The 22671-nt window shown below is 36.9% G+C and overlaps 1 protein-coding gene across 1 annotated transcript in view; it reads left to right on the top strand.

The window, feature by feature from the left end:
• The first annotated feature begins 3723 nt into the window (after positions 1-3723).
• Positions 3724-22671, top strand: part of HSPA4L (heat shock protein family A (Hsp70) member 4 like) — a 48612-nt gene continuing 29664 nt past the window's right edge. Inside the window, exons 1-4 of the mRNA XM_061191098.1 lie at positions 3724-4091; positions 14639-14696; positions 17006-17146; positions 19889-20011. Coding sequence (XP_061047081.1) covers positions 3985-4091; positions 14639-14696; positions 17006-17146; positions 19889-20011 — 429 coding nt within the window. The 5' untranslated portion in view covers positions 3724-3984. The remainder of the gene's footprint in view (positions 4092-14638; positions 14697-17005; positions 17147-19888; positions 20012-22671) is intronic.

Below are 22671 nucleotides of genomic sequence, written 5' to 3'. Positions count from 1 at the left end.
AGTTAAAGAAAGATTTTTAGACAGAAACAAATTCAACATTCAGAGACCTTTACTGAAAGAAAATCTAGAAGGAAAGAGGTATGCAAGAAGCAATGAAGTAAACAAATTGGTAAACATATTGGTAAACCAAGATAAACACTGGCTGTAAAAGACTTTTTGGTGGGAGAAGTAATGTAACTTGATGAATTGGGGAATAATTTAGTCTCTTTCTCAGTTTTCTTGGGAGCCTACACACATTTTGCTCTCTTCTTGCATTTTTTCAGGGGCAGGCCCCAATGTAAAACTAGGTATATTACTATAACTAGTCAGGTAAGTCTGCTTAATTCTGGAGTGCAATAATTATAAACCCATAGACACATTTCTGTAATATCAGTAAAGCTGATTTTTTTTTTTATCTCCATTGCCCACTCTTCTAGCTCAACTGTTTGAAAATTCAGGTAGAGATTCAGCTAAAATGGTATCTAGAAGGAAATTTATGGCTGCAAATATATGTATTAGAAAATAAGACTGAAAATTAATGAGCTGGGTGTTAGAAAAAGAACAAAGTAAACAAAGAAATATAGAAGGAGATAATAAAGAGCAGATGAAATAGAAAACAAAGACATAATAAAAAGGCAAGAAACCCAAAAGCACTTCAAGAAACCACTAGTGATAGGAGCCAAGAAAAGAGATTCAAATATTAAGAATGAGAACGTTGGACATATAGCTATAGAAAAGATTTTTTAAATAAATGAATAATTAGCTTTATGCCAACAAACGTGAAGGCCTACATGAAATGGTCAATTTTCAATAAAAATATAAATCAATATTGATACAAGAAATAATAGAAAACAAAGACTATATCCCCTAAAGAAACTTAACCCATGGTCATAAATCTACTTGTAAGCTCCAGGCCAAGATGGTTTTCAGGCTTGTCTTACCAAAACTTTGCCAGAGAAAACAAAAAGGGGAAACCTCCTCAACTTCTTCTATGAAGCTAGTATAATCTTGATATTAACAAGAAGAGTAAAGAAAGGAAAATTAAACCTTATAGATACAAACATTCTAAATAAAATAATCACAAACTAAATCCAGTATATCTAAAAACAGAACCATCATGGGTGGCCTAACAGGTTTATCCTAGGAATACAGGGATATTAGAAAATCTGTTAGTATTACTCACCGCATTAACTGATTTAGGGAGAAAAAAAGATCATTTCAATAGATGATGAATAGCATTTGTTAAGTTTCAGTATCCACTTATGAGAAAAAACTCTTAGCAAGGAAAAGAGGATAATTTTAGCTTTTTTATATCAACGCAGAAGGATTTTCTTTAACATTAAGCACAAGACAAAGATGCTCACCGCTATAGCTTATATTAACCATTGTACTGAAGAGCTTAGGCAACATAATTAAGAAAAAACAAGAAGTAGGATTAAAAATGAAGAAAAAAATTGGTTATTTCCCAGGCCATATGGTTCTATATACAGACAATCCAAGGAACTCTACAAATACTAGAATTTATGAGAATACAGCAGGATTGATGGATACATTGATCAATATACATAAATCAACGTAATTCCTATGTTGTAGCAGCAGCTGGGCATACCTACCATGTATTGGCCTTTTTGGTTCCAGGCATTGTGGCTATGCTCACATTATTTAATAATAAAAACAGCCTCATAGGTGTATTTGTCGTCTTCATTTTAACAGGTTGTGAACCTGGGACTTGGATAGTTAAGTAACTTGACGAAGGTCCTACCGCTAGTAACTTAGGTGAGGCTGGGACTATGAGACCCCAAACCTAGCCAGGAGGCACTCTCATTTCCTCCCAGTAAATGTAGAGAATGTAATGATAATACTCCCTTGCTCCTGACCCCAACTCTTTCTTTTTACTCCGATATTTTGTGTTTTTTTAATAGGGACATTATTCTCACACCCTCAAGTTGTACACACAGCATGGAGAAATAAATGGTCCTAGGAGAATTTCAGGATATTCTGGACTAAATCCAGACGGTGGCGGGCCTAAAAGCATGGTGGCCGCAGGGGCACCTGAGGAGAGCGGGGAGAAGCCGGGAGCCGCCCAGCAGCCCTGGGGCCCGGGGTCTGCTGGGAGCAGCGGCACCCAGTCCCCGCGCTGCTCACGCACTGCCTGCTGGGAGGCGAGGCCGCGACACCCGCCGCGTCGGAGAGGACGGAGGACGGCGTCGACGGGTGTCACCAACTTCTCCGGTGTGCTTGTGAGACGGAAGAGCGGTGTGATTCTTTAACGTAGGAAGACCAGAGCCAAAACATGACATTGCGGCTTCCACAGTACCGCCCTTGAAAATGGATTTCACGTTCCTCATAGCAACAGCAGCAGGAGCTATAGCCACCCTTGCTGCTGCGGCTGTTGCAGCATTGATAGTGGTAAGAAGTCTAAGTTCTTTTAGAAAGTGGACAAATAAGGACAATGAGCGTACGAAAAAACCTCGTAAAAAAGTCTCTTTCATGAGACCAACCAATGGGAAACAGGAAAGACATGAGGAATCGGGCGAGAAGGAACAGGAATCACACAAGGAATTGGACGAGAATGAACAGGAAACCCCGGAAGAACTGAACGACAAGGGACAGGACCACGAAGCACCGAATGACAAGGAACAGGAAACCCAGGAAGAAGTGAACAAGAAGGAAGAAGAAACTCACAAAGAAAGGAATGAGAAGGAACAGGACAGCCAAACTTCGTAAGTGTAAAGTACATCTTGGTTAAACTTCAGGCAGACGACAGATGCTGATCAAATGAAGAAAGCAGACAGCTGGGGCAGCGGAGGCTCCTTTTCTGCGAACCAAAGGGCAGAGGCTGGAGGCCATGCACAGGCTTGCTTGGTGTCACAGCGACACACATACGTAAGGTTACTTTCCTGTAAAACTGGTTTTCAGAGGTAAGGGTTAGTGGAGGAGACTGCACCTTTTAGGATATGAGGGAAGTTACACGAAGGGAAAGTTGTCAGTGTATTGTTTCTTGACATGTTTTTTTTTTGGTATCTCAAGCCCTGGTGAGGCGGAAAAAAAAAAAGAAGTCCCGTTGGCTTTCACACGAGACACTGTCACTTGTGAGGAGAAAAGGACTCCTTCCCCCGGGGATCGGCGGCGCCCCTTAGGGCGAGGCGAGGCCGCTGCCGGCCGCACAATGGGAGCCTCCTCACAGGGGCGGGCGCGGCGCGGCAGGACTGCGGGCGCGCCGGCCGGCGGCACGTGGGCGCCTCGGGGCGGCGAGGCCGGCGGGGCGGGGAGGGGGGGTGCCAAGGCTGCGGGCGGGCCCCTCGGGGGGAAAGAGCGAGGAGGTGGTTGCCGGGTCAGCAACCGCCAGGCTGCGCGCCCGACTCCGGGCAGGCCTGGGCAGCGTCCTGCCCCTGCGACCGGTCGCCCCCGGTTGCCAAAACAATCAGAAGGGGTCCTTCCGAAACACGTGGGCAAACCGCCGGCGGCCGCTCTCACCTAGCCCAGCCGCAGTGCGCCCCGCTGCCGCGCGGTGGCGACCGAGCTAGCCAGTTCTGCTTCCCCTCCTCCTCTCCTGCCCGATCCTGCCCGCTCCCCCTTCTCTCCCTCCCACTCCCGGCTGCCTCAGCCGCCTCCATTTTCCAGATCTTTCTCGAACCCGCAGCTCCTCGGGCAGCCGTTGCCCGAGTGCTGACGGAAGAGGCCGGGAGCAGCCTCGGGCGCGGAGGGGGAGCTGGCGCGCCTCCCCAGCGACCGAACGCGCAGGCGCAGACCCAAGTAACTGCCGGTTGGAGGCGGCCGAGCCGCAGTGGAGAGAGACCTGGGTGGCTGAGGCTGCGGCGCGGGCGGCCTCCAGCTCCTCCAGGGTTCCCCGACGTGCTGCCCTCGTTTTAATGCGCAGCGACTTCGGGTTATCTCTCCTTTGCTTCTCGTAGGAGTCGCAGTTCCAGGAGCAACAGCCTAGAAGAGGACGCGGTCCCCGCACAGAGGGCTTCAGCACCATCCCCCCGACCATTAGGCGGCGGGATGTCTGTGGTCGGCATTGACCTCGGCTTTCTCAACTGCTACATCGCAGTAGCGAGGAGTGGCGGCATCGAAACCATCGCCAATGAGTACAGCGACAGGTGTACCCCGTAAGTGCCTTGTCTGGTCATAACCCTAGGAAACGTTTCCTTCCGACCCTTACGCTTGTCCCGCCCGCTGGTTTCTTCTGATGCGCGGAACTCGGAGATGACAGGTGCAGTCCATCAACTGCAGTCTCTAGGGACCGCGGGTTGGCGGGCCCAGGTGGGAGTCGGACGTACTCGCTCCGCACAGCTGCTTTTCCTTCAAGGACAAGGGACTTAACTCGGATAGCTGGCCCATCTCTCCCTTATGTACCCACGCCCCCTCCCCCCCCCCAACGCCGCCCACCACGCCTCTGTCCGCCGGCGGCCCTGCTTTAGTTTTCGGGAAAGGGATTGGAGTGGGACCACCACGATGTCCGGAACACTGGAGAAAGATCTTTGGTTACCCCTAGTGGGGCTTGTGTGGGATTACTGGCCGCGGGCGGGCATCCCCGCTCGCTCAGTAAAAAAACTGTTTATTCTTTCTGCCCTTCCTCCTTTCCCCATCTGTCAGCGTGACAGCTTTCTCTCAAAAAAGTAGGAAATGAAAGCTTAGACTGCAAATATCAGATGAGTTGCAAGTTCATCTGACCCAGAAAACTTTTTTTGTTTGTTTTTAAAGAAGAGATTGAGATATTCAGGTTTTTACCTCAGTGTCCTTGAGAATTCTAGGTAATCGGATCGGTTTCCAGGGGCGTAGGTTAATGGTACATTAATAGGGAGAGAATCAGGGATGGGAGTCGTTGGCCTCAAGTATTGGTAATGTTCATCCATTAAAGGAAAGCGGGGGAGTTAGAACCTACCAAAAGCATATTTCTACAGAATGAACTGTTGGGGAGTCGGAGGCCGCTGTCCTGTATAAACATGACTGTGAAGTGATTCCATTATGAACAATCGATGAAACACTTAGGAGGAGTGGCATTATGTCATGGAAACATGTTTCCGTATGTTCCATTGTTTCTCTGATCTGGGAAGTTAGCAGAGAATAGAATTAAGTAAGACAGGGTATGAAAAACTAGCTTCTTATTGTAGACGCCTGTTACCAGTAATTTTATGAGGAAACCAACTGTCCATGTCTTATTTCCTATGGAGAGGCAACTAAACATGTTAATTTGACCCTTCTGAATGGTCCAAAATACAATACTTTAAATATAAGACTAATCTTGTCAGTGTTAAGCTAAGCCTTTAATTATATTACTACACTTTTATGAGTAATTTAAATTATGTCAAGGAGATGTTGACGATAGCTTACTTGAATCAGTTTGTGCTTTGGTTTCTTTCCAAGAATATTCTATAAGGTTTTATACCACCTTTTTCTAGATTATATGCATTACATTTACTGAAATTTTGGATCTTTGTATTCTCAAATGTGAGCATAGGTCAGTTAATTTTCATAGTACTGTTAGAACTCTTCTTTATTACATCTTTTTCTGGCTTTTATGCACAATGAGAAGGTGAAGTAGTAATTGTGAACTATTTATGACTTCATCTCTACAACGTTTTGTTTTAAGCCACAGCAGATATGGGCTTCTGCCAGAAAAGGACTAGGAAATTCCACTCTCCTCTTTCAGCAGAGTAAAGGTTAATGGGGGCAGTCTTTGGCTTCAGGGACTTAGCCTATGGAGAAAAAGTGAGAGGTAGGATGGACGGTCCCCTTATCTTTAAAGCCTTATCCTAAAAGATCAGAAACCAGAATTGTAAAACAGATACTGCATTTCCAGGCTCAGAAATCTTAGTAGTGGGTCCATGACTCTTTAAATTTAAAGAGCCTGGCCAAACTTTCAGAGAGTTATTTAGAAATTAGGCTGCTTATTTAAGTCTTCTAGAAGTCTCTTTGTTAATGTTCTTAAGCACATTGGCAAATTCTGTGTGGCTGAGATTTAATGATCTTTCTGATTGTAAGAGAGTCACTTCTAATATCTAGATTTAATGAGCCTAATCCAAAGTAGAAAGTTCTAAAGGTGGAAGGATTGTATTCCTAGCTTTGTATCAGCAACTCTTCCCTTCTTTCTGTGGCTGTGTACTGTCATTTATCTCAGGAATATATCTTTTATTGTTACTGAACTAATACTTCACTGTAGTCCAGTGTTCTTATACTGTATATTTGCTTTACAGGGCTTACATTTTTGAGTGAAAACATAGCCCCTTCTGATCCCTAGACATTTATTCGTTAAATGCCTGTCTTGCAAAAAGCATAACTATTAGAGGACCTGTAACTTTTCTAATACACCACAGTGTTTAATAATACACATAAACTAGCTTTTCAAAAAAATTTTTTTCCATATTCCAGTTGCTGACATCAAGGTAATATGACACAAGGTAATATAATGAGATGCAAATACATTATAAAAAGATCCTGTGAGGACTTCCTGGGTGGTCCAGTGGTTAAGACTCCGAGCTTCCACTGCTGGGGGCATGAGTTCGATCCCTGGTCAGGGAACTAATATCCCACATGACCTGAGGCAAATAGAATAGAATAGATTAAAATAGGATAAAATAAAATAAAATATTGATAAAAAGATCCTGTGGAAAAGAGGTAGGAAATGTTTGATTTAGTTGGTTTCAACATCCATACTTTTTCACATTTGTTTCATCCTTTAACATACTTGATTTTGGATTCATGGGAGAATCCCACGTATAAACGAAGGACAATTTAATGAAAAAGATAATTGCTTAAGTTTGGTCTACAATTAAGGGACCAAGGGCAAGTAGTTAAACCTGTTCTTCAGATTCACCTTCTGTAAAGTTGGGAGTGCTTGTACTAGCCTCTCTTATCTCATGCATAAGTTGAAGAGGAAGAAAGAAATTAACATGCATAAATTGAATAAAATATTAACTTATTTTTTCTGAATATTTTCTTATTTAAAATTATTATGCAAATAGTACATGTTCATTGTAGAAGTACAGGCATGTTAAAAGATGAAAATAAAAATTATAATTTTTCCATCCAGAAATAAAACTTCCAGATGGTTTTCTCTGTGTGTGTATTTCAAGGGTAGATTATATTTTATATTCTATTTGGTGTCCTCTTTATATATAAAATATATTTCTATACTATTAGTTTTAGTGTCTGTATAATCATTTCCTTAATTTAATTCATCCCTTATTGGATATTCAGGTTGTTTATATTTTCTTTTTATAAGCAGTGCTGCGATAACTATCTTTATAACTAAATTTTTGACCCTTAATTCCTTCAAACAAGTTCCTAGAGGTAGAATTACTGAGTGTGCACATTCTTAAGGCCTTAGATATGTTTGTATTGCTCAATTAAGTATAGATGTAGGCATTGGAATTTCCATGCTAGACTCAGTTATATCAAAGTGATTAGTTTCACACATGGGAAAAGAAAACTGCAGCCAGAAATCCTCATTCAGTATCAGATTAAAGCATGTGGTCAGCTAAAACATGCTGCCTGCCTGTATTGATAATAGTGATTTCTATGTGCTAAGCGTTGTGTTTGCGTTGTCACACATATCACACCAGTTCTTTGAGTTTGATAATACTAGCTATCTTTTTCCATAAGAAGCCTTAAGCAAAGTTAAGTATCTTGGCCAAGAACTAGTAAGCAGTGAAATGGATTCAGTTTCAGGCTGCTTTGACCCCTGAACCCCAATGTCCTTACATTATCCATTGGCATATGGATGGTATCTATATATTGGGTTCATGGGGGTGTAATGGGACAAATTGTCTGGGCAGTTACTGTAGAGGGAAGGATCTTTACTTTAATATCAGTCAAGTCATCTATTTTTGGGTATTTTCTAAGAAGTATTATCTTGTTTTAAAATGTTTTAATATGCTTTTAAGTTATTTTAAGAACATGTAAAAATCTTGTTTCAATTTAGAAATTCATTAAAAAATATGTACACAAAATAAGTTAGTGTAAACCTATGGAGGAAAGTAGTGTGGAAAGACTATAAACTATTAACAATGGATATTTCATGACAGTAGAATTATAGAGTGTGCTTTTAATACATAGTCTGTAATGTTTTGAATTTTTATGAACTTATTTTACAATAAGGAAATTGGACCTTTTAATCAAACTATTATTTCAAGACATTTTTGTTAGGTGTACGTATTTGTTTTGTCATCAACATTCTGTAGGATCCGACTTACTGTTCAATTCTCTGTTTTTCTGTCTTCATTACTTTTTCCCTATTTCTTTTCCAGTGTATGTATAATCTGAAAATATGCGAAAATATTATTTATACACTACACCTCAAATATGTGAGATGTCCTCTTCAATGCACAAAAGTAGAAATCACTTACCTTGGAGTATTGAAAATAAAAATTTTTGTACACAGAAAATGACAAAACTACAGACATTAACAGTGGCTAGCTGGGTAGGAGGACTTTTTATGATAATAGCAGTTTGGAGTAGGAGAATATTTTTACAGTTTGTTAATTAAATATTCTTTGTACTATATGAAATGGTTTTGTTTGTATGTTTTACTATTAGCTTACATTAACTTTGATTTAAAATATTTTAAATACTGAAGAATTACATAAAGTAAATCTCCTTTTTCTCTTCCCAGACACCTCCTAAACTTTAGTGTGTTTCTATACATTTGTGAGTATATGTATATAACTGGGATTTTTTTTTTAATGTAGAATTACATTATACATATTTTGTAATTGCTTTTTTCAAAATATACTGTGGACATCTCAGACTTGCTCATATGACTCTAATTTATCTCATCTTTTTAATGGTTGTACAGCATTCCGTTTATCTATACACTACCATTAGTGTACATTTCAAAATATTTTGCTGTTGACAAACAAAAATTCAGTGAACAGCTTCCCCCCCCCTCCTTTTTTAAAAAAATGAAATTGTGCCTAAAGGAGTGGGTGGGCAGGTGTCTCACACTTTAGCATGGCCAAAGCTAGAACTATAAAATCTTTTAGTATGAATATTATGCACGAAACAAAATGAATCTCCAGTCATTGCCTTGAATTTGTGGCTGAAAAATTCTGAAAAGTTTCTAGAAGGCAAGGAATGATAGGTACAAATTACATAATATCTATTACGAGTTGAAGGTGCTTCATGCCATTGGTAGTCTTTTTAGCATGTGGTCACTAAAATACAAATTAATGACCATAGCCGTGTTCTAATAAAACTTTATTTGCAAAAATAAGTGGCAAGGGGTAATTTGCAAACCTCTGTTCTAGGCAGTCATAATCAAAAGACTTAAAATTACTGTGCATGGCTATTTGTCTTTGAACTGATGAATTTTAAGTAAGATAGTTAGCTTTTAAAATAATGTATCTAATCTAAGAATTAATCTAAATACTTAGACAGTATGTCTCATTTAATGTACCTAATCAGCTTTTTAAATATTGTGTCTACCTATATAAATGTCTGTGTGATTTCTGTTAATGGTTTCAAGTTATAAACTAATTTGTGAATTACCCTTACTAGAAGCGTTTGGAAACTATTAAAGGAATTTTTATTATTTTTATCTGTTAAAATGTTTTATGTATTGTCCATATTGAAAGATTTGAAAGTTTATATTATTACTAAATCATATATGCCTAGAAGTTTTATACTTTTAAGTAGCAAGCTAAAAAGGAAATGGCAACAATCAGTCCTTTTGAGAACATTCCTCCCCCACCCCTTCTAGGGCAACTTTTTTCCAGATAGTTAATTTTGAGAAATAATAACTAGATGTTTTCTTTACTGTCAAACTCTCAGATCCCTTAATTTGTTTATAGGCATTGAAACACTCTAAGAATGTTTTCTCCAACTTATTTGAACCACTAAGGAATCATTTTGTACAGAACACTGTTTGGGAAATGATGCAGTGGTTCTCAGCTGGAGGAGATTTTGTCCCCTAGGGCGTATCTGACAATATCTGAAGATATTTTGGTTGTCACACGGGGAGGGGGAAAGGAGGAGTGCTACTGGCTTCCAGCAGGTAGAGGCCAGAGATGCTCCTGAAATCCTCTAGTGCACAAAATAGCCCCACTACCTCAAAAAAAATTAGCCCAAAATGTCAGCAGTACCAAGGTTGAGAAACCCTGCTCTATAGACATCTTGGCAACCGTAGTTGAAAGTAGTTGCTCAGCGGTTGACAATTTGATTCAGAGCCAAATTGGCCATGTAAGGAGCGGACCTTTTGATTTAAACCAATTGATTGTCCTCTTATATCATTAATTCAGCTATTGTATTTCTTAGCATCTACTCAATGATAGCCAAAGAGGCTATAAATAGTAATTATGGTCTCATGGGACTGGCAAGGGAAAGCGGAGATTTCTAAAAAATGGGCTATTTTTAAAGTGTAAATGGTAAGATCAAGAGATTTTGAATCCTTTGCTTTATAAAGAAGCAAACAAATTTAGTGTTGCCCTCTTAGGTGAGAAGTTTCATAGTCTGTTGGCAGTATGTGTTTTCTCCAACCTAACCATGCTTGGCTTTATAAAAATAGGCTTTATAGGAGAGACAGAAAGTTAATCTTAGATTTTAAGGGAAAATACAAGTACAACTTTCTTAAAGTAACATCCTGTCATTTGATTTTTATGCCCCTTCTCTACTAAAAGTGATATAGGACATTCAGAAGTTTTGCTTATTTGTTTAGAGTTTTGTGGCATTCTTTGAGAATCTAGGACTACCACTGTGGTGGCAACATCAGACTGGATATAATAGATTTAAGCTGCATTGTGAACTCTCCTTTTTTTTTTTTCTTTTAGGTATAAAATGGAATTTCTAGATAGTAGTTGAAATAATATATAAGAAGTATAATATAATTGGATTATGTGATACATAGTTGGATAAACTGTTGAATATCCTTTTCTATAAGAACTTTTATATCAACCTAATATGTGTATATTTTCCTTGGTATTACTAAAGGTCAGGTAAAAGTTTTGAAAGAGAATAGGTATTTAACTTATTTTGATTTTTCTGAGAATCCTTGGCAGATATTTATTTAATGGCTGTGTTCTAGAATCTTTTTGAAAAAAAAAAATTGAAGGAAGGAATTTGAAGAACTTTAGTATGTGAGGAGAATTTTCTCTGTATTGAAACTGGGTATTTCCAAGTTAGAACATTAAATTTTTGAACTTTAAAAGTTGTCTGCTTTTAACCTAAGAGAATATCTGATAATGATAACTGTTTAGCTTTCCTTGTGAAGTGATACAGGTGCAAAACATATTTCAGTGAATACAGCACTTAATAAATGATAGTTGAATCAATCTTATTTGGAACTAAGTGTTCTAACAGAAGTTAAACTCTTGAGAATCAACCTAAGAATAAGATTTTCGGTGCATTGAAATGTTGGTAGCCTCGTATTGAAAAAAGTATTCAGAAGTGTATCCAAATAATGGAGTTGAGAGTAAGATGGACTATAAAGCAGGCTAAGAGATGGCAAGTCCATGTTTTCTCTGATGAGTTTTAGGGTGGAATACCAACCATCCGCGTGGATTGCTGTATCAGGTATGCAGATATCTACTCTGGCAAAGACTGTGTTGAATCAAGGAGTTATTTGCAAGAGAAATAAAGATGTCACCTGAACCGCTGATTCTTACTATATCCTGTTTTGGCCAGATCACAATTAAAAGTAACTTCCATTTCGTTCATCTGTTCATCACATTTTAGTCCTAAATATATATCTGCTTAGATGTCTCAAAGGTACCTCAATCTCAACATGTCCAAAATAGAACTTGTGATGGTCCATCCCCAAACGTGTCCCTCTTACAGTGTTTTCTGCCTCATTGCATGGCACCACTATCTACCCTCTTATGCAAACTGGAAACCTAGACGTTATTCTTGACACTTACCTCTTCCTATTATCTATTCCAGCACTGTTCAGTAAAAATAAATATAATGTATGTGAGCCACATACATATTTTAAAATGTTCTAGTCGTTACATTAAAAAGGTAAGAAACAGGCAAAGTTAATTTTAATATACTTGACTAAATCAGTATATTCAAAATCTTATTTCAACATGTAATCAGTGTTTTAAAATTAATGAGATATTGTAACATTTCTTTTTAAATTTTAAATCTTCAAAATCCAGAGTGTATTTCACACTTAAAATAAATACATCCAATTCAGACTAGCTGCACTGGAGCTCCAGTGGCACAGTTGGTTAGCGTGAGGTACTTATACAGCCTAGCTGCGTTTCATGTGGCTGATAGCCACGTGTGTCTGGTGGCTGCCGGATTGCACTGCGAAGGCCTAGTTCACCACCAAGTCCTTTGAGTTTTAGCTCCTAAAATCTCTTATTTCCTTTTCCTTCTGTCTCAGCTGCTACTATACTGATAGAGATTATTGATAACTTCTAGCCCTCCACCCAGTCCTGTAGTCAAAATGATCTCCACCAAACACACCCCTAATTGAATCCATCATCATTTACTCTTCCTTCAAATCTCATCACTTTCTCCGATAAGCCATTCCTGATGCTCTTTTAGGTCAATTCGTGCTGTTGTCTACTCTCATTGCACCATGTGTACCCGTTTTTGTACCACCTAGTTTACTTTCATTTGTGACTCTATAGCAGTATAAGTTCCAAGGGAGTCAAAACGATGTCTGACTTTTTTCCCCTTATTATTATAGCTTTAGTACCCAACAGAGTGCCAGACATGTAGTAGTTACTCAGCATTCATCTGTTAAATTGACTGAATGAACCTAACTGCTTGCCTTCCCTGAAAAATCCTGTGTCCCCAATATAACAATATCTTGTTCAGCCCTTGAAAAGCACTGTTCTGGGATCTTTTTTTTTTTTTTTTTTTTCACTTTGTATTATATGTAAGCATGGAGTGTTCATTCTCTTATTCAAAAGGCTTTAATGAACTCTCATAACCTACTGAAATATATTTCAAATTTATAATATATCATTTGAGACACTGTATAATCTGGCCCTCTGATATGTCTACCAAAATGTCCTATGAAACTAGAGAAGTTGTATTCTTCCTAGTCTCCAAGTGAGCATTAACCTTAGGAGCCATCTTCCCTTTCTTTCAGTAAGTACCTTGGTTATGTACCAGATACATAGACCAGTGCTATCCAGAACTTCCTATTCTACAGTGTATGTTCTATGTATTTTCTGTTCTCTGCATATCCAGTAGCCATATGTAGCTGTTAAGCACTTGAAAGTTGGCTCTTGAGCCCTTGATGTGACTAATGCTGAGGAACTGAATTTTTAATTTTAGTCAATTTAAATTTTACTAGCTACATGTGGCTAGTGGCTACGATATTGGATAGTGCAGATCAAGGCAATGGGACATACATTATCTACCTACATGGCGTTCACATCCTAGTGTGGCGATAGTAAAAAAATAAATTGTATTAGATGGTGATACATTATGGAGAAGAATAAAATTGGGGAAACAGGAGATGTATGTACTGGGGAGGAGCAAGAATGCTATTTATATAAGATAGAGAAGGTGTCTTGGATAAGCTGACATTTGAGCCAGAGACATGAAAGAAGTGAGAGCTCATGGCATGTGTTCCAGAAAGAGAGAACAGCATGTACAAAGCCCCTGAGGCAGAAATGTGCTTGCCCCGTTCCAGAAATAGCAAGGAGATCTGTGTGCCTAGGTTGAAGTTACAGAGCAGAGCAGCTAAGAACCAAACCATGAAGGGCTTTATTGGCTGTCGGGGAGATAGGACACCCTTGAAGGGTTTTTAGCAGAGGAGTTTGTCTTTAAGAGGATCACTCAGGCTGTCATATTGAGAATAGACATATACTGGGAATGTCCTTTTCCACAAAACAGGTACATATTAAAATGCTTTCTTTTCTTTCAAGTCTTAATTCAGAAATCACATCTTCCACCTGCTTTTCCTAAGCCTTATTATCTAGAAGTGATTATTCTCTTTTTTTGCTAGTATCATTCATAATTTTATTTTATACATTTATTTTTTTTCAATAGACTAAATTCTCCAAGCACAGTGATTGTAGCTAGTATACACACAATGCCTGTAAATATTTTTTGATTGAATGAATAATTACCTGTAATTACAACTGAAACCATGGAAACATTTTCTCGAATCACAACATGAAATTTTTTTTGAAAGTTTTTTTTATAAAAATGTTACTCTACACTTGTTTTTATAAGCAGAATTACATTTGCAGTAATAAAAGCAACAGTCATATTGTTCAAAGCATTTACCTATATTCACTCACTTAATCTTCACACAACTCTGTGAGTAGGTATTATTATCAACACTGTCTTCTAGATGGGAAGCTGAGGCAAATAATGGTTAGGTAATTTCTACAAGGTTACTCAGCTGTTAATCGGCAGAGCCAGGATTTAGATCCAAGGAGCCTGGCCTTAATAAATACAGTTAATTTTTTTAGTAAGTCATAGACCAGTAGAATTTGAAAAACAATTTTGGGACCAATACAGTGTTGCCAAGTATTAGCACATTTAAAAAAATTCTAACGTTTATTCTGACCACTATTCTATTACTTAGGAAAGTTTAAAAATATGTAAAATTATGATTTCAGTAACCTGTTTTTTGAGTAATACATAATTATATTTATTCCTTTAATTCATTTTTGTATAAAGAGAAGCAGAGTAATAGCACATTAGTATAAAAATACCTTGAGAACAAACTTTTTGTTTTTTTCCTGTTTAGAGCCTGTATATCTTTGGGATCAAGAACGCGAGCCATTGGAAATGCAGCTAAGAGCCAGGTAAATTGTTCCTGTAGATGTTTTGACTTATAGGCAGAGTTAACTTCATATTGGTAACTAAGCTCCCATTTTATGTACTTAAGAGTGAAAAAAAGAGAATAAAGAATATGACTGGTCCTAATATCTTTGTATCTTATTAGATATGTTTTGCTTTGGGTTGTAAAATATTTCTTGAATTTTATTTTTAAAAAAATCTTAGTTGTGAAGTCAGAGTATGCTACCAAATGGCGTCAGTTTTTCCTTGTATGGTCACTTTCTATGAGGGATATCCTCCTATCTAGAATATATACTTCTACAACAAGTGAATGATGTCTTTGTAAAAGAAGGTGGGAAAAAATGGAGAAACTAATATCCAGAGTAATCCTCTGTGGCTACTATTTTACTACTACTTTACATGGAATCTGTTTAAGTATTTGTATTTCTAGCCTTCTGAAATCCGTTTGCATAAAACAGTCACTTTTTTTTTTTTAATTTTTTTTTTACTTATGGCTGTGTTGGGTCTTCGTTTCTGTGCCAGGGCTTTCTCTAGCTGCGGCAAGCGGGGGCCACTCTTCATCGCGGTGTGCGGGCCTCTCACTATCGCGGCCTCTCTTGTTGCGGAGCACAGGCTCCAGACGCGCAGGCTCAGTGAATGTGGCTCACGGGCCTAGTTGCTCCGTGGCATGTGGGATCTTCCCAGACCAGGGCTTGAACCCATGTCCCCTGCATTGGCAGGCAGATTCTCAACCACTGCGCCACCAGGGAAGCCCATAAAACATTCACTTTTAACATTCCATGCTATAGGTTCATTTTCCTTGGACTTTATTACCATGAACCAAAACCCTTAACAATTATTTCTTACATTTTAATATATACCTGGGTCTTCTTTATTACAGAATAAGTCTGTTTAATGGGGCGTTTTTCCTCATGACTTTTTGTACTCAATTATTCAATTAACTCATTTATCCACGAATTTTTGCTTAAGATTTTTTTTATCAAGATTGTCTTACAGTTGGCCTGTGTATGAATGTGTTTTTTCTTTCTTTTCCATTTTCATATTACATATAAACAAATGTTGTTTTTGCTAAAAGGACCCCTTCACTAAAGTTTACATCTCGTATTCTGGCTGATCTTCCTCCTCTTCTTCTTTTTTTTTTTTTCTTTTTAATTTTCCTTATTTTTTTGGGCTGCGTTGGGTCTTAGTTGCGGCACACAGGACCTTCGATGAGGCATGCGGGATCTTTTCGTTGCGGTGCTCGGGCTTCTCTCTAGTTGCAGCTTGCGGGCTTCTCTCTAGTTGTGGCATGCCGGCTTTCTCTCTCTAGTTGTGGCGCGTGGGCTCTCTGGCTGCAGAGCGTCTGGGCTCTGTAGTTTGTGGCACATGGGCTCTCTCGTTGAGGCGCGCAAGCTCAACAGTTGTGGCGTGTAGGCTTAGTTGCCCCGCGGCGTGTGGGATCTTAGTTTCCTGACCAGGGATCGAACTTGTGTCCCCTGCATTGGAAGGCGGATTCTTTAACCGCTGGACCACCAGGGAAGTCCCCTGGCTGATGTTCTAAGTGTATAATGACCTCAGACTCTCTGAAGAAAGCAAACTATAAGTTACTTCTCCAAAAAAGCTAAAGAGATCAACATGGTAATTCAGCATCCCAGTAGTTTTCATCTCATAATTGAAGATCAAGATCTACTTGGCTTTAAAGATCACTAAGAGGGCAACAACTGGATCTCAATAATATTCTGTAGTTTGAACTACATGTTCTAGTTAAAGAAAAAAATTACTTTGCCAAAATACAAGCTATTTACAAATTAAGACACTTTAACTTAGCATCATGTTACATGGAAGGAGTTTTAATTTACTAGCCTAGGAGCAGTTTTCAGCAGTGGAAGCAACATAGTAACACAAAGAATAAGATATTGAGAGTAAAAGAAAAACATGGCAATAAAAAACATAGTTTAAATAAAAACACAAATGAAAGTGGAAAGAAAGAAATCAAAGATACTAATTTATTAGCCCAAAAGTGTTGAAGAAAACCAGAAATGAGTTGTAGATAGATTTTCATTGTATTATTTGAAAAGTTTTACAGTTTTGTTCCTTTTAAAAAGTTTTAAGGTTTTTTTTCTTTTTTGAATCTAACATTCCTAAAGTAGGAGCAGAGTTGGAGGGGCAATAGTGTAATTTTTCTATCAATTAGAAACCAGAAGAATGAATGATTGTGTGTGATTCTGAACTTGGATATATAGGATAAGGAGACGTGGTGATTCTCAAGTATTAGCATAGTGTTTATTTTGCATTAATTAAGTAATTGATAAATAGAAGTGTTTACTGCCAACAGATAGTCACGAATGTAAGAAATACAATTCATGGTTTCAAAAAGCTTCATGGGCGATCATTTGATGATCCTGTTGTGCAGACTGAAAGGATCAGGCTTCCCTATGAGCTGCAGAAGATGCCTAATGGAAGTGCAGGAGTTAAGGTAAGCTTATATTCCCAGAATGCAAACATATGTTCAAATTAAAGAAACCAAATATGATAATATTGCCTGTTTTTAAATATTTAAAAAATTTTTAATTTAACTCCTTTCCTCTGGATGCAGTACCTATATACCAAAAATACAGGCAGTTTTCGTAATATGCTTTAGTGAATGCAAAAAAAATATCTCATTTAGAATAATAATCTTTTTAATCCAAATACTTTTATTGTCAAGAAAAAAGGATTATTATTTGGAGAACTTTTAGAGGTGAACCACTTTTAAGGAATAAAGGCAGAAGCATATGTGATTTAGAAAAATAGACCCCAGAAGTATGTTAATTTCTATAATGAGTTTTCTCTAATTTAGAAGAATCTTATAACATATTATAGAAGTATTAAAGCAAACTCTTCTTCCAAGTAAGAGATGGATTCTGGATTTTTACTTCTACATCCTGAGACAGAAAGTTATAGATTGGTTAACAAAAACTAACAGAATACCCCAAACCACAGAGTTATTATATGGCTCAGCAATTCTACTCTTAGGTATATACACAAGAGAATTGAACCACATGTGCACACAAAAATTTGTACACTAATGTTCATAATAGCATTATTTATAATAGCCAAAAAGTGGAAACAACCCAAGCGTCCATCAGCTGATGAGTGGATAAACAAAATGTGGTATAGCTATTCAATGGAATATATTATTTGGCCATAAAAAGGAGTGAAGTACTGATACATGCTACAACATGGATGAACCTTGAAAACATGCTAACTGGAAAAAAGGCAGATATAAAAGGCCACATATTGTATGATTCCATTTTTTTGGCTATCCAGAATCAGGCAAATCAATAGACATGGAAAACAGATGTGTGGTTGCTAGGAGTTAAGGGTAAGGGGGAATGGGTGAATCTACTACTACTACTGCTAATGGGTCACTCTTTTTAGGGTGATGAAAATGTACTACAGTTAGTGGTAATCAGTGTACAGCTTTGAATAGACTAAAAACCACTGAATTATATACTTCAGAAGGATAAACTTTATGTGATATGAATTATATCTCAAAGTTAAAAATTTTAATAGCTGATTTTAAACTTGATATATATTTCCATGTTTAGAAGAGGGTTCTGACTACAGGATGGATGATGAGTTGTAGTAAGGAGACATGAGACTTACAGTAGTTCAAAGAAGACACCATGAGAGATTAAAGACAAGTTGAAAAATTGTGCAATTTGTGGATCAGGAGGTGAAATTTGTGGATCGGGAGTTGCTGACTAGGAAGCTGGATGGGTCATGATAGCAATAAATGAGATAAAGAATAATATTCACATGTCCTTTAGATATGATAACTTCTGGTTAATGACTCTGGAGCAGTTTTATTCTAAACTACTTAAATTCTTTTGCTTTTATTCTTTCAAAAGAAAATTAAAAATTATGCTTTGTGAGTAGTTTGATAAAAACACAATAAATTATTTTTACAGAAAGACAAAACCTAATTTTTAAGTGATACAATTTTTATACAGTCATAGTGAGTGCATGTAAGCTAGTTGAAGAGGCTTTGAAAACGTTAATCAGTCCTGTGTCAAACTAAGTTTCTTCATCTTTTGAAGACTGAAGATCTTTAGCATTCAACTTCTCAAGCATTTTATCCACTTATTTTTTCTGACATTTGTTTGAATAAACTTTGATGTTTATTTCATCTAACTTTTATATTATTTTTAAAAATACTGTATTGTTGTGCCTCCTATAATCAGACTAAGACACCTGGGTACTTGATTCGTTTTCCCTTGTTTCAGTGCGCTTGATTTCTTCCCATGTTTAAAGACAGTAATTTCATGTAATGCTTGGTTTTGAACTTACTTGTAAATTGACTTATAAACAAATGGCTATCAATTTTAAGTCTGTTTCAAAGTAAATTTTATATAATTATTTATACATACTTATACACTTACATACAAACATGCATTGTGGTGCTTGAGAAGTCCTTTAAAGCTCTTCCAAAGTTTAGTGTATTCACTCCATTGGGGTACAAAGGTAAAAGACATAGCCTTTTCTTCTGTAAATTAGATGTAGTTATTGTATGGGTTCTAAGGTGACTTTGTATTGCTTATAAATATTGTGGTTCTCATTATGAAAGGCTTTGATTACTTGAATAAAGCACAGTATTCCTTGGTCAAGAAGCACTGTAAAGTTTCATTTCATGTGCTTAAATTCAACCTAGTCTTAAACCTGTGTATGAGATGAAATGGTTATTTTAAAAAATAATTTTAAAATTCCATGTATACATCTATATACAGTAATATATATTAAATTTCTTTTTTTTTAAATAAGGAATTTTTTCTTTTGGCTGTGTTCTCATTTCCTTTTCACAAAACTGTATTAGTAAAGTTTTCATTTTAAACCCAAGAAGAGTTCTAACTTCCAAAAGAAAGATTATTTGATCTTTTTCCCCTTATTTGTTTATAAGGGTAGTGAATGATAAAACTTGCTTTTGTGGGAGATGGGGATCTGGAGCATGTAAAGACACTCTTGAAGATAATTTGTTTGGTTGTAATACTATGTGTAAGGCACTGGAACTTCAGAGATGAGACATAATGATACTAGAGCAATCCTTTTGGTATATAACTTCATTGAGCAAGGACTTTGCCTTTTTCACGGTTGTGTATCGATCATGTATAAGGTAGGTGCTCATAAAATACTAGATGAATAAATGACTCTTGATAACTATCTCCACTTTTGGCTTTAGGTGCGATACCTAGAAGAAGAGAGACCTTTTGCAATCGAGCAAGTTACTGGAATGCTGTTGGCTAAGCTTAAAGAGACTTCAGAAAATGCTTTGAAGAAACCAGTGGCTGACTGTGTGATTTCAGTAAGTTTTACCTCAGTAATGAACACTCTTGAATCATATTTTCCAGTGTATTAATGTTGTATTGAAATATTTTTCTTCCCTTTATTCCTTCTGCCCTTATCCAGTAAATAACCTAAATCCATTTTTACTTTTATGTTAAAAAATTATTTTATTTGATAAAGTTCAGGATTGAGTTTCCTGATAAAGTTAACTGTGATAATCAGTGAATCTTAAAAACTAATGTATGTGATTAGTTGGTTACTGCTGTACCTGCCACTTATCCCTAAGAATCTTTCCAGGTAGCACTTAACGTCCCACCTCTAGGGACCGACCTTATTAACATTTATGTCAAAGGTTGAAAATGCCCATTTGGGAATTTGAGATTCTGTATATTCTGTATCAGAAATAAAAGATCCTTTTTTTAAAATGATAAATTAGATGTATTTAACGTGTATACTTGCAGAAGTTTTGACATACTCATACACCCGTGAAACCATCATCATCACAGTCAGTATAATAAACACATTTATCACCCCTCAAAATCCACTTGAGCCTTTAAGATAAAAATTGTTTGTATATAAGATGAACAACATGACGCTTTGATATACATAGTGAAATGATCACTACAGTCAAGCAAATTAACATATCCATCTCCTGTGGTTACTTTTTTTGTGTTTGTGTGGTGAGAATACCTGAGATCTACTTTCTTAGCACATTTCCAGTATATAATACAGTATTGTTAAGTGTAGTCACCATGCTGTACATTAGATTTCTAGAACTTATTCATTCTACATAACTGAAATTTTGTACCCTTTGGCCACTGTCTCCCCATTTCCCCCACTCCCTGCCCCTGTTAACCACCATTCTACTCTATCCTATGAATTAGACTTTTTTAGATTCCACATATAAGTGAGATCATGCAGTACTTTTCAGAAAGAAAAGATCTGTCTTTTAAAGATTCTTAACAAAACATTTAATCTTTTACCCCCTGTCTTATCTCTTGAGATCCCATTATATATTGATAACTAGTTTTTAAGTTATATGTTGTCACCTAAATGTGAATATATTCTTAGTACTGTTAAACTTGACTACGTAAGTTCAGGAGTCTCATGTCATCAGAAGAATAGAATCGTATTATGAACTCTTCAGTGAATTTAGTAATTAAAATTGGTCAGGTGTATTTATTTATTTTTATTTATTTATTTTTAAAATATTTATTTATTTGGTTGTGCTGGGTCTTAGTTGAGGCAGGCGGGCTCCTTAGTTCCGGCATGCATGTGGGATCTAGCCTTGACCAGGGATCGAACCTGGGCCCCCTGCATTGGGAACATGGAGTCTTAACCACTGCACCACCAGGGAAGTCCCTGTCAGGTGTATATAGAATTTTTAAATGAGAGAAAAATATTAGCTGAGTATTTTGTTTTCCAGTCATTTTGTAATAGTAAATGATGGAGTTTACCATTGTCCAGGCCCTATTCAAGGCATTTAACGTGTATTAACCCATTTAATCCTCAGAACCACTCTGTAGGTAGGATATTATTAACCTCAATTTCACAGATGAAAAAACTGAGACACAGAGAAGTTAAATAACTTGTGGTCATAACTCTTCCATTATACTGCCACTTGAAAGTGTATGTCAGAATGGTGCACATTTTAAAAATGTATCTTAAATTCAAATCCATCCCTATTTATTTAGCCATACTTGATTTTACTTTCATGTCAGAAATTAGTATCAGAACATGGCATTGTGAACTTCTTGGGCATTATTAACTTTGTAATCAGTGCAGTAGACCCATGTGAGCTGTACAAAGGGAGGTATTTTCTGCTCTATGCACTGTCATATCCCTAATGGCTAGGAAAGTACTGGTACATAAGTGCTTAGTGAAAATTAAGTGAACCATACCTTATAATTTAGATTTTTGTCTGAAGGATAATACCAAAATCAGGATATACAAACTTAACAAAATTCAAGTTCTTTTTGTGTTATTATCTATTAAATGAAATTTCTAAATTCAAAAAGCACTAAGATTGGAGGAGACTACTTACTTAAAATTGGAAGAGCCCCAAGTTTTGTACATGGATATACTTAATTAGCTTTTTAGAAATTTGTCTGTAGACCAAATGGAAGTGCTTCTTAGTTTGACAGTAATAAGTATATGTAATCTTAATTATTAGTTTTAAATTAAGAGTTTATTTTTTAATAGAAATATATTTAATATTTTTTTGTGATTTATAAAGAAACACATGCTCATCATAAGTCCCCTGCAATATAGTTCCCCCTCCCTTTGAAATACAACCATTGTAAACATTTGGGAATATATTCTTCTAGTAGTACATACATACACAAAAATGAAATCATGCTGTATATGCCCCCTTTTTTTAATGTAATAAAGATACTATTCCATGACAATTCAGATCAATCTGATTCTAACATCTATGTAGGATTCCATTATGTGGATATAACATATTTAACCAATCTCATTTTAATAGACTCTTGGGTTTTTAATGTTTCATTATTAAAGATTAACAAATAAGTATTTTTATAGACCAGACCAACATGAGAAGAATTAACATATTTTTGAAATCCTACAGTATTAATTCTATTTTACTAATTGCTTTAAATTTGTGTTCATACTTTAGGTCAAAACTTTATGATGTGGAAATTGCCAACCTTAAAAAAA

Source organism: Eubalaena glacialis, chromosome 5 (genome assembly GCF_028564815.1).
Source record: "Eubalaena glacialis isolate mEubGla1 chromosome 5, mEubGla1.1.hap2.+ XY, whole genome shotgun sequence".
Classification (NCBI taxonomy): domain Eukaryota; kingdom Metazoa; phylum Chordata; class Mammalia; order Artiodactyla; family Balaenidae; genus Eubalaena; species Eubalaena glacialis.
The sequence above is the reverse complement of the archived record's forward strand: the minus strand, read 5'-3'. Positions and strand labels throughout refer to the sequence as shown.